We start from the raw sequence: 12,479 nt of genomic DNA on the forward strand, positions 1-12,479 counted from the left end.
ACTCACCTCAGCCTCCCAAAGGCGTGGGATTACAGGCTGAGCCACCAAGCCTGGCTTCAAATGGCTTCTTATTGGTTAATTATTTTCCAGCTTCAGAAAGATTTAGAATTCCATATAGACATGCTTATGAGAATCAAACAGTGTTATGTGTGTTGCATTATGCATACTTGGTATCTCAAGGACTTGAAATGTTTAAAATAATTTGACAGATTGGAGTGCTTAAAAAATTAAATCTGGGGCAACCCCTTTGGGTCCCCTCCCACTATGGGAGTTTTCTGTCCTCTCAGTAAATCCTGCTTTTAGAAAAAAAGAAAAAGATTAAATCTGGGCTGGGTCTGGTAGCTCATGTCTGTAATCCCAATACTTTGAGAGGTTGAGGTGGGATGATTGCTGGAACCTAGGAGTTCAAGACCAGCCTGGGCATCATAGCAAGATCCTGTCTCTACAAAAAAAAGAAATTAGCTGGACATAGTGGCACCTGCCTGTATTCTCAGCTGCTCAGGAGAATCACTTGAGTCCAGGAGGCTGAGGCTGCAGTGAGCCACAATCCTGCCACTGCACTCCAACCTGGATGAGAAAACCAGACTTTGGTTTTCTTTTGTTTTGTTTTGTTTTGAGTAGGAGTCTCACTCTGTTGCCCAGGTTGGAGTGCAGTGGCACACTCGTGGCCACTGCAGCCTTGACCTGCTGGGCTCAAGCAATCCTTCCGCCTCAGCCTTCCAAGTAGCTGGGACTGTTGCCATGTGCCACCAGCTAATTTTTCTTGATTTATTGTAGAGATGAGGTCTCGCCAAGTTGCCCAGGCTGGTCTCGGACCTGTGAGCTCAGGCAATCCTCTCACCTCAGCCTCCTAAAGTGCTGGGATTTATAGGCGCTAGCCACCATGCCTGACCCTGTTTTGCTTTGTTTGGGTTGGAATCTCATTCTGTCGCCGGGCTGGAGTGCAGTGGCATGCTCACGGCCACTGCAGCCTCAACCTCCTGGGCTCTGGTGATCCTTCTGCCTCAACCTTCGAAGTAGCTGGAACCACAGGTGTGCACCACCACACCAAGTTGTTGGGGCTTGTCTTGAACCCCAGGCTCAGGGAATCCTCTCGCCTTGGCTTCCCAAAGTGCTGGGATTACAGGCTGAACCACTGTGCCCAGCCACAAACTGTACATTTTAAGGAGTGATTTTTGTGTTATGTAAGTTATATCTCAATAAAACTGTTTATAAAATAAACAGGATTAACAGAAAAGCAAAATAAAGCAAACCCTATTGCTTTCGTAATGTGAACTACAAAAAGTTGGACAAAATTATTTGGACAAAGATAAAAAAGACAAAGACAAAGATAAAAAAGAAAGAAGCAAATTGTGGCCTAGAAGATTTATAAGAGGGGCCCATATAGATCTCTGCCTATACCCTCTCCTCTGCTGCTGTCCTGGGCTCCTGGCCCGAGAGAAGACTGGCTCCCCAAGTCACTCCGTCAGTTGCCCAGGCCCAAGTGCAGTGGCGCGATCATAGCTCGCTGCAGCCTCAAACTTCTGGGCTCAAGGGATAGTTCCACCTCCGCCTCCATAGTAGCCTGGTTATTTTTAGAACTACATATTATTCAAACACCTTTGAGGCCAGTGTCCACCTCCATTTCCTCTCTATAATTATAGCACCAAAAGTCTGATGTAGCATTTTTCTTTTTTTTGAGTTGGAGTCTCACTCTGTCGCCCAGGCTGGAGTGCAGTGGCACTCTCATGGCCACTCCAGCGTCAACCTGCTGGGCTCTGGCGATCCTTCTGCCTCAGCCTTCCAAGTAGCCGGAACTATAGGCGCGCGCTACCACGCCCAGCTAATTTTTAAAATTCATTGTAGAGACAAGGTCTCGCCAGTTGCCTGGGCTGGTGTCAAATGCGTGGGCTCAGGCAATCCACTCATCTCGGCTTCCCAAAGTGCTGGGATTACAGGTTGAGCCACTGAGCCCAGCCAGCATTTTTCAAAGTGATTTCGTGTGCCTTTTCTCATCTGACCCTGCGAATAGCCTCAAGTAAGTGGGATTATTGCTGGTTGATGGTTTTGCTGTCTTGCATCATTTATGGTATCAGACACTCTGTTCTGTTCAGGAACAGAACAGTCCACCCTAGTTCAGTCGGGTTTGACACTGCCCTTCAGTGTATGGTCATATGACCTAATGTGGTCAGTCAGAGAAGTCCATTCCCCTGACTCCTATGATTGGTTCAGAGTTGGACACATGAGCCAAGTTGGAACAAGGAAACTCAGGCTGTGAAACTATTGGAGGTTCCACTAGGTTTGATGAACTAGTAGCTAGTAAGGCTGGAACTTCTAGAGACCATTTTTCCAATGCAGGGAGAAAGCCTGACAGAGAATGACACCAACATAGAAGAATGCAGAGCTGAATGAAGATTTCCTGCTTTGTTTTTTGTTTTGTAGAGATAAGAATCTCGTGGGTTCGAGACCCACCTGGGCAACTTGGTGAGACCTCATCTCTACAATAAATCAAAAATTAGCCGGGCGTGGTAGTGCACGCCTGTAGTTTCGGTTACTTGGAAGGCTGAGGCGGAAGGATTGCTGGAGCCCAGCAGGTCGAGGCTGCGGTGGCTGGAGCGGCCACTGCACTCTAGTCTGGGTGATGGAGTGAGACTCCAACTCAAAAAAAAAAAAAAAAGTCTCGCTATGTTGCCCAGGCTGGTCTTGAACTCCTGGCCTCAAGGAAACCTCCCACCTCTACCTCCCAAAAATGCTGAAATTACAGGCATACACTACCTCACAGCACCTGAAGATTCCCTTTGAAACCCTGGATTCGGCCATGCCTGAAACCACTATGACATAATCCCACACTTCTCCATTTCTTGAGCTGATAAATTCTCCTTTTGGTTTAAGCTACTTTTGTGTTGAATATTAATTCTCGGCACCTAGAAGAGTTCTGACTCATCCAGAGTTGCCATTGAAAGGTGAAGAAGTCGGGGCTCAGTGGCTCAGCCTGTAACCCCGTGCTTTTGGGAGGCTGAGGTGAGTGGATTGCCTGAGCCCGCGGGTTCGAGACCCGTCTGGGCAGCAAGACCTCATCTCTACAATAAATCAAAAAATCAGCCGGGTGTGGTAGCACATGCCTGTAATTCTGGCTACTTGGAAGGCTGAGGCGGAAGGATCGCCGGAGCCCAGCAGGTCGAGGCTGCGGTGGCCGGGAGCAGCCACTGCACTCCAGTCTGGGTGACAGAGTGAGGCTCCAACTCAAAAAAAAAAAAAAAAAAAAAAAGAGAAAGGTGAAGAAATTGAAGCCAGGGAAATGACTTGCCCAAGGTCACTTGGGTGCTGAATGACAGAGCTGGGACTGGGACCCAGGTCTGTAAGGCAAGTGTCACCTGCTGTTCTGCTCAGTGCCAGCTCCAGGAGGGGCATGGACTCATTCAGGACAGATGGTACACTGGGAAAATCACCCAAGACCCTGGGAAAGTGCTTCCCCAGCCCCAGAGAACTGTCACCAATTGCCTCTCAAAGTTGGGCACACTCAGGGGACCTGCATAGTTCAGGGCCTGGCCCCGTGGCTCGACTGCCCAAGACTCTAATGACCCAAACACATCACAGAGCGCAGAAAACCACCTTTCTTCAGGAAGGTGAAGACCACAGCCATCCCTTCAACTCCAGACTGGGTGCAGCCCTGATCCAGAGCAGCAAGGTCCTGTGCCAAGGTCCCTGGCCTGAAGCAAGGGCCACCTAAGAGAGGAGGCTGAACTGTGCCTTGGCCTGGCCCCAAGGAATGTGGCGCCGAGCCAGTGCTTTCTGGTCTTCAGCCATACCAGGGTCACCTTCAAGAGCTTTGCTGTAGCCAAGTGTCGTGTTTGTTTTCCATTTTCCTTTTTTTTTTTTTTTTTTTGAGTAGGAGTCTCACTCTGTCACCCAGGCTGGAGTACCATGGCACGCTCAAGGCCACCACAGCCTTGACCTGCTGGGCTCAGGGGATCCTTCCGCCTCAGCCTTCCAAGTAGCTGGAACCACAGGTGTGCACCACTATACCCAGCTTATTTTTTAATGTATTGTAGAGACAAGGTCTCACCAAGCTGCCCAGGCTGGTCTTGAACCCCTGGACTCTGGCAATCCTCTTGCCAAAGTGCTGGGATTATAGGCATGAATCACCGTACCCAGCTGCATTTTTCTTTCTTTCTTTTCTTTTCTTTTTTGAGAAAGCAAGATTTATTGAGAAAGCAGAAACTCCCACAGTGGGAGGGGAATTGAGGGGGCTGTCCCCTTTTCCCATTTCAATAAATACCTTTAATCATTTTCATTTCACTTGTCAAAAATAAATATTCGTTGAAAGGTGGAGACAAGAGGATTGCCTGAGCCCAGGGTTCGAGACCAGCCCGGGCAACTTGGCAAGACCTCGACTCTACAACAAATAAAAAAATTAGCCGGTTGTGATGGCGCACACCTGCAGTTCCAGCTACTTGGAAGGCTGAGGCGGAAGGATCACCTGAACCCAGCAGGTTGAGGCTGCGGTGGCCATGAGCGTGCCACTGCACTTCAGCCACCTGGGCGACAGTGAGACTCTGACTAAATAAATAAATATTGACCTCCAAAGATAAACACAATGAAAACAAAACACAGTTGCTCAAGTTTAACTAGAGACAATTGCCCAACTAAGGCGGGGATGGGGGGAACCTAGAACCTGGCTCTTTGTTTTTATTTTTTCTTTTTCTTGTAGAGACAGAGACGTGCTCTGTTGCGATCCTCCCGCCTTGGCCTCCCAAAGTGCTGGGATTCCAAGTGTGAGCCACTGCGACTGGCTGGTTCGTTCTTTTTAGAGGCATTAAAGACAGGCTAGCACCAAGGCTGTGCTCTTGAAGTGCTATTTATTGCTCTGCTGGGACCACATGCAACCACAGCCCTGTGACTAGAGGTACACCTGTGCATCTCAAGCTTTGGAAAATACTGAGTCAACCTTGAACAAATGCCCATTGGCCATGGAAGAAACATATTTAGGGAATATTTTTCTTTTTGAGTTGGAGTCTCACTCTGCCACTCAGATTGGAATGCAATGGCATGTTCACGGCCACTGCAGCCTTGACCTACTGGGCTCAGGCGATCCTTCTACTTCAGTCTTCCAAGTAGCTGGAACTATAGGCATGTGCCACCATATCTGGCTTTAAAAAAAAAATTTATTATAGAGATGAGTCTCACCAAGTTGTCCAGGCTGGTCTTAAACCCCTGGGCTCAGGCTATCCTCTCGCCTCCACCTCCTAAAGTGCTGGGATTACAGGAGAGAGCCACCACACCTGGCTAGGGCATCATTTCTGGCCAAAGCCCTTGAAGTGCAATAACTCCAAGTTAGCAGGCCAGGAACCGAGACAAGAAAACCATGAGAAAGTTCTCTGCTGTTTTCATTCATGAAGTAGTAAAGACAAACTATTGAGTGATCAAGCCTTGGTTAAATCATTCATTCAACATTTATTGAGCGCCTACTGTGTGCTAGGCACCGTGCTAGGCGCAGAAATACAGAGATGCATAAGATACAGTCCATGCCCTTAAGGATTCACAGTCTAGAAGGGGAGACAAACATGTAAACAAGTAAAATGCAGTGTGATAAGTGCCGCAAGAGAAGCATTTACAAGGTGCAGAGGTAGGCTGGGGGGGGAGGAGCATGGGGGATGCCTTCCTGGAGGAGGGGGGCCTTGAAGGGGATCGTGAGCGATGAACAGGTGTTTGCCAGGCAGACAAGGCAGGAGGAGCCGGGGAAGGCATTCCAAAAACAGCATGAGCAAAGGCACAGAGGCATGAACTGCATGTCCTGGGGATCTCTAACTAGTCTGGCGGTATTGCTAGAGTGTGCCAAAGGCCGTGGCTGAGGAAGGCAGCAGAAGCCAGGTGACGAGGGGAAACTGAGGGTAGGGGGCCTCTCGGAGGGTCGCCAGAGGCCAGCAGAGCCTGAGGGAAGGCTCACACAGGAAGAGAAGGCTCCTGGATGACCCAAGGTATACCTGCTTGAGGACCATAGGGCTCTTCCCTGTGGCCCAAAGGGACCTGGACCCGAGGCCAGAGGAGAAGAAGAGCTGGAGGAGGGTGGCAGAAGGAGGGGCCCAGGCCTGGAGTCCCAGAGTTGCCACGCACTCTGGGTGCAGAGTTTGGGTTTCTGCACCCTGCTGCTAGGGGCCTCTGCGCCACCCTCAAGTGGGAAGTCACACGGGGAATGTTCTGGGCAAACTGCAAAAGGCCAGATGAGTGTCAGGGCTGTGAAACCAATCTTTGCTAACTCAAAGAAAAAAGGAGTTGCGGCTAAAGCAAGAGATAAGTCAGAGAGAGGGAGGCGGACAGCCAGGCCTAAGAACAAGGGCCAAAAGGAGAAAACTGCAGTGGCCAAGGTGGACTGTGGTGCTCTTTCCCCGGCAAGGAGGGGCCCCCTGGGCCCAGGGCAGGGGCACAGGCCAGTGGGCAGGACCAGGCCAGATAGAGAGCATGTGACCTGCAGGACTGTCGGGCTCCACATCCTGGCCTCTGCTGTCTCCTCAGCCTGAGGTGGAGGTTTCCTTGGCAACCAGGACCCTCCCTCTCCCAGGCTGCAGGGGGACCACTGAGGCAGAGAGTGGCCCGAAAGCCAGACTTGCAGCCAGGCTTTCGGTGTTCTTAGGAATGGCTCTGTCTGAAAATGCCTTTATAGGAGGGGATGGGCAGGGAGACTTGAGAGGAAGGGCAGAGTCTCAGGAAACCAGAATCTGGCTGCCCCCATGAGTGACGACTTTTCCAAGGCACCACACCTGAGGCCACTTTGGGGTGCTGGGTTTCTTCCCCAACTCTGGATGGCGGAAGGGGGAAGACAGACTCAACATGGCCACAGCTCCTGCTTCCCTGGGTTCCGGAGCCAGAGTGAGATAAGGCTCCTGAGGGAGGAGCTGACAGCAGCCCCCAGGTTCTGGCTGCTGTCTCACAAGTAGGGGAAGGAAGGGAGCCCTCCCAGTTAGTAGGGTTTGAGGATGTCCCGAGACCCCTCCTATCCTCTCACCCTTAATGCCTCCGCCTCACTCTGTGGGGCCTCCCAGCCTTCAACCAGGCCCCTTCTCTTGGTCGTGTGGTCTCATCACCTTGTCCCTCCCCTGACCAGTGTAGGGGAATGATGCCCGCCGTGGGTGCCGATGGAGGGGGCGGTGTTAACAATGAGAAGGATGGTGAGGTGTGGTGATGGGCGGCCTCCCCGCCGCTGGGGCGGGCCTGGCGGGGGTGGGCTGAGGGGGTGGGAGGCGTCACTTGCTCTTGTGCATGTCCTTCAGCCGGCGGAGCTCTTCCAGGAGCAGGGCCCGGGAGCAGTCATCGTCCCCAGTGGGGTCCGGGCCTGGACCCAGAGCCTCCTGCAGCTCCAGGCAGTGGGTCCTTAGGAACGGGTTGTAGGAGCGCTCCTCTCCCAAGGTGGACGGGCACTGCAGGCCGAGAGGTGCCGGGATTGGTGGGGAGAAGCTGGGAAATGGACCCCAGCCAGGGGAGCCAGCCCCCACCCCACCGGGGTCAGGAGCTCTGACTTGAAGGCCCAGGTCCCAGACGGGTCAGGGCTCTGGAGAGGCGCCCACGGGCCCAGGCTCCCCAGAGACGGGTGCCCGCGGGGCCGAGTGCCCACGTGGCCTCTCCTGGACTCCCCACTCCCGCACCGTGCCCTTGCGCTCCATCCGCTGCCGCTGAACCCACTGCATCTTCCTCTCCCGGGCCAGGTTCTCGGGCTCCACCACGCCTGCAAACCCCAGGTTCTCCTCCGCGTACTCGTGACCTACCAACAGCCACGGGGGCCAAAGCACAGAGCGGAGAAAGATGGCTTGTGGTCAGAACAAGTCCTCCCTGCCCCCAGGCACTTCCCGGAAAACCCCAAACCCTGTAGGGAGCTGGTTTTCTAACTGGGCATGAGTCAGCCATGAGCAAAGAGGTAGTAGCAGTTCGGGGACAATCCCTGAGCCTTGGAGTCAGGAAGCCTGCTTCCCAGTCCTGACTCGACCACTGCTCAGCACATGACTTCAGTCAAGTCATAGAATCTCTGAGCCACAATGTTCTCCTTTGGCAAAAGATAATGTCACAGGACACAGATGTCACTACTGTGTTTCCGGTACCTAGAACAGAGCCTGGTATGTGTTAGCTGTGTGTAAGTATTTGTTGAATGAATAAATAAGTATATGTTCTGAGGATTGTTTTTGTTTGTTTGTTTGGTTTTTTTGAGTTGGAGTCTCACTCTATCACCCAGACTGGAGTGCAGTGGCCGCTCCCGGCCACCACAGCCTCGACCTGCTGGGCTCCGGCGATCCTTTTGCCTCAGCCTTCCAAGTAGCTGGAACTCCAGGTGCGCGCTATCACGCCCGGCTAATTTTTGATTTATTATAGAGATGAGGTCTCGCCAAGTTGCCCAGGCGGGTCTCGAACCCGTGGGCTCAGGCAATCACTCACCTCAGCCTCCCAAAGGCGTGGGATTACAGGCTGAACCACCGAGCCCGGCTTTGTTCTGAGGAGTGACTGAGATGTTAGTGAATGTTTTTATAAGCTACGAAGCAACGGTTACATGCAGGGTGGATTTACTGACTTCCCTCCATTTAAGCAAAGGCTGTTTTCTGTTCTGGGCTCTGGCTATGAACAATTAGCCATCTCTCTGGGATGCTCTGGGGCCTGCAGAGCTCTCAGAAGACTGAGGGCTGGCTGCAGGGGACAGTGGCATGAGAAGCAGAGGTGTTACAGAGCCAGTACCCCAGAAAGGAGGGAGGCTGGAGCTCTGCCCCCACTCCTGGAAATGACTCCCAGGAACCACTAGCGATGGACCTGTGTCACCTCTGGGCCAGGAACTGGGGTTGGCTTGGTCTCTAGGGGAGTGAGGGGCTGGGAGAGCCTTGGTCCCAGGCCACGTGGGGAGAAGGGGAGATGTGTCTCACCAGGCCATAGCAGGGTGTCGTCCCCCAGCCCCAGCACTGTGTCCAGTGAGCTCAGCATGGTCTCCGCGCTGCCCTCAAAGGTCCGTCCTGGGTGGAGGCCAGGGGGTACGTCACAGGTGCAACAATAACACAGTATGGCATAAGGCACACGGAGAGGGTTGGGGGCCAGCTTGTGCAGCTCTGGTTGGCCACCAGCCCTTCAACCTCTAGGCATCTATTCCCTCCTTCCCACTGGGAGCTGGGCCCAATTGGTCCCCCTGACCATGCCCATCTGAGACCGCCACTGCACACAGTGACAACTGAACGCAGAGGAACTGCCGAGCAGCATGCTCAGTAGATGGCAGGTAGATGTCAGGTTGCTCTTTTTCACGGGGCACTTCTTGGCCTGTGCTGTCCCTGGGGATGCCCTGAAGCCTGGGGATGGTGATCCTCACCCATCCATGGGATCACCCTCCCACCTAGGGGCTCTCAACTGTCATAACCTAGCCCTGCCAGTCACTGTATCAGAGAACAGGGGAAGTAAATGCCCTGTGAGTTTTCAGTTGTGGGCCTTGTCTCATTCTGTCCATCTCCTGTGGAATGAGGGTAACCGCTGAGGCAATGTCTATGCTGAAACCAATACTTCGGGGCGTCTGTGGGATGGTGGCTGCCGTGGCCTCTGCCCCTCCCCTTCTCCCCATTTGTCCCTCTCTTGGGGGATCTCACCACAGCCAGAGAGGAAGAGCAGGTCCCCTGAGAAGAGGCAGGAGGGACCCTTGTAGGGCTCCCCATCCAGCAAGTAGACCAGATGGCCTTGTGTGTGGCCAGGGGTGGCCAGGGCCCGGATCTGAAGCCGTCCCACGCTGACCACATCTTGATGACACAGGGGACTGGAGAACAAGGCAGTAGGGGAGAGAAGGTAGAGCTAGTGCCATGCGGATCCCCGGCGTCATCTCTGGCTCAAGGGGCTGGGCGATTCGCAAGAGGGTGGGCCTCTACACCAGAAAGAAGGCACCCAGTGCTCAGGGTCTTCTATCCAAACCCTCCCCTGTTCCTCCTCCGGGAACTACGGCTGGATCAGTTGGGCGAAGCCAGTGCCAGTCTACAGATGGGGTGAGGTCTGCTCTCTAAGGGCCAGGAAGGGCATCAGTAAAGATCCAATTGCTGATAGCCGTGAAACACCACTGAAGGCTGGGGGGCGAGAGAAAGGGCCCACAGAGGAGCCACTCCATGCCTGGGTCAGGGACTTACTGGGTGAGGTAGGGGATGCCGTCCTGAGGGCTCCCGTATACCCGACAGTCCCGGTGCCGCCTGCTGAGGTCACGGTTCCCTCCGCTGTGGTCCCTGCAGGACAGCAGAGACAGACAGGTGGCTTCGAGGGGCAACTGTACCTGAGTTCCCTCTTTCGCACAGCTTCTCCAGGCCTTTAAGCCCTGAGTCTGTGACTTCCGGACTGAGTCAAGTAGTCCACACCTCTAAGTTCTCGTTCAAGCTGTTCCCTTGCCCAGAATGTCACCACCCACAACCACATCATGGCCAATGCCAACTCATTTTTCTGGACTCTCTCAACTTAGGATCACCATCCTTTCATTTTCCCAACTAAATATCATCACACCCTGCCTGGGTTCCCCCATACCCTGGACCCCATGCCAACTGCCACCTAAATGTTTGTAATTGCTGTACACTTTTATTTATCTTATTTTATTTTATTTTTGAGTCGGAGTCTCACTCTGTTGCCCTGGCTGTAGTGCAGTGGCACGTTCACGGCCACTGCAGGCTTGACCTGCTGGGCTCAGGTGATCCTTCCACCTCAGCCTTCCCAGTAGCTGGAACCACAGCACCACCACACCCAGCTCATTTTTTGATTTATTGTAGAGATGAGGTTTCGCCAAGTGGCCCAGGCTGGTTTCGAACCCCTGGGCTCAGGCAATCCTCTTGCCTCCTCCTCCCCGAGTGCCACGATTACAGGCGTGAGCCACCTCGCCGGGTTTGCTATACACTTTTATAAAGGACTAGTTCCCCTACTGGACTTACAGTTTCCTTGATGGGAGAGATCAAAATAAGTTTTGCCCATGCCCAGCGCACAGTAGGCATCTAATACATGCCCATGAAATGAAAGATAAATGACTACCCTGCCCTCCTCTGGGGCTTCAGAAGCTTGAGAAGTAGAGAGTGGGAAACCCACCCCTTCTACCCTGTCTCTGCTGGTGCCCGGATGATTTCATGAGGTGGAGGGGTGCCCACCCTCCTAAATTCCTGACCTCCCAGCCCAGGTCATCCTCACTGGGCCCAGTCCTGGCAAGTCCAGCAGGGGCAAGGGTGGGCTCCGGAAGACTGTCTGTACGCCTCCCCACTCCCACCTCTTACCAGTGCTTGTGGGTGCAAAGAATGGCAACCAAGGTGACACCCTCCTTTTCAATGGAAGCCTAGAGAAAAGAGAAGGTTCTGAGACTGAGCAGCAGGATGCAGAGGGACACGTGAAGCAGAATGAGCCAGGGCCGCAGGGGAGAGGAGAGGGGAGCAGGGGAGAAGAGGAGAGAGGGAGGGGATGGAGCGGGCCAGGAAAGGCGCAGCTGAGATCCAGCATGGGGCGCACAGAGGACGGGGGAGCAGGGCAGAGGGACACTCGTGGAGGGAATGGGCACACCGAAAAATAAGGAATGGGAGGGGAAAATGGAGAGAACCGGATACTGACTAATGGAAGAGAAAGGGCCAGAGAGGTGCCAATTTGGCTTCACAGTCAGCCCCAAACTCACTAGATCCACAGTCCTGGGCCAGCATCCCAATCCTTCTGACTCTGCACCCCCTTTCCTGCCCGGCCCCCCTTTGTCTAGCCATGCCATGGACACTCTCCCTCCCCCAAGGTGTGTTTTGCACGTGCGTGTGGAAGTGCAAACGTGGAAGGATCCCTTCCCATAAGCAGATGACCGGGGTCAGCCCCTCTAGCAAGGGGAAGCTGCCAGTCCGCGAAGGTCCCTGCTTTCCTCTCACCTGCACAGCCCGAGGGTCTGAAGGGTCCACAGCCACAGCCAGCCGGGCCTGGGTGTCGATGATGAGGTAGCTGTAGTTGTCCGAGAGGACAGGGATGGGAAGCACCTTCACTCCTGGGGACAGAGATGGGCTGTGGGTGGGGCAACAGGCAGGGAGCCCAGGAGTTGGGGGCAGTGAAGGGGAGGTAGACAGGGTTGTGGGGGAGTAGGTAGACGGGGTCAGGGACATAGCATGGCGGGTGCTGGCCAGGGTCAGGGCAGCCAGAGCTCACCGTTGAAGAGGCGGGGCTGGGTTTTGGAGTGGCCTTTGGGGTAGCGATTCCGAGCCCTGCGCAGCTGTTGTCGGTAGAAGAGGTACCCAAGCCAGGTGCGGGTATACAGGCTGTACCTAGAGGACGGACAGTCTGCAGTCAGCCCCCCAGCTCCCCGGACTCCTTCATGAGGCCTGCAGGCCCTATATCCCCACTCCCCTGGCCACCCCCAAGTCAATGCAATTCCACCCTCACTTATTGTGTGCCTAGTGTGTGCCCTGTTCAGTACTCAGGACAAGACGGATAATGAGACGGTCACACACTCAACAGTCTGTCAGGAGAGATGTGAATTGAGGAATTCACAGAAGACACTTGGCGGGGCG

The 12,479-nt window shown here is 53.8% G+C and overlaps 1 protein-coding gene across 2 annotated transcripts in view; it reads right to left on the bottom strand.

Annotated features, from left to right (window-relative positions):
- Positions 1-5,408: 5,408 nt before the first annotated feature.
- PNKD (paroxysmal nonkinesigenic dyskinesia) overlaps positions 5,409-12,479 on the bottom strand; it is an 85,114-nt gene continuing 78,043 nt past the window's right edge. For both annotated transcript variants that reach the window (XM_008073642.2, XM_021706513.1), the window contains 8 exons: positions 12,118-12,233; positions 11,847-11,959; positions 11,223-11,281; positions 10,107-10,199; positions 9,582-9,745; positions 8,877-8,963; positions 7,620-7,735; positions 5,409-7,394 (listed from right to left, as the gene is read on the bottom strand). In XM_008073642.2, coding sequence (XP_008071833.1) covers positions 7,221-7,394; positions 7,620-7,735; positions 8,877-8,963; positions 9,582-9,745; positions 10,107-10,199; positions 11,223-11,281; positions 11,847-11,959; positions 12,118-12,233 — 922 coding nt within the window. In that variant the 3' untranslated portion in view covers positions 5,409-7,220. The remainder of the gene's footprint in view (positions 7,395-7,619; positions 7,736-8,876; positions 8,964-9,581; positions 9,746-10,106; positions 10,200-11,222; positions 11,282-11,846; positions 11,960-12,117; positions 12,234-12,479) is intronic.

This window comes from Carlito syrichta, unplaced genomic scaffold (genome assembly GCF_000164805.1).
Source record: "Carlito syrichta isolate Samal-C Ts95f unplaced genomic scaffold, Tarsius_syrichta-2.0.1 Scaffold115728, whole genome shotgun sequence".
NCBI classification, from domain to species: domain Eukaryota; kingdom Metazoa; phylum Chordata; class Mammalia; order Primates; family Tarsiidae; genus Carlito; species Carlito syrichta.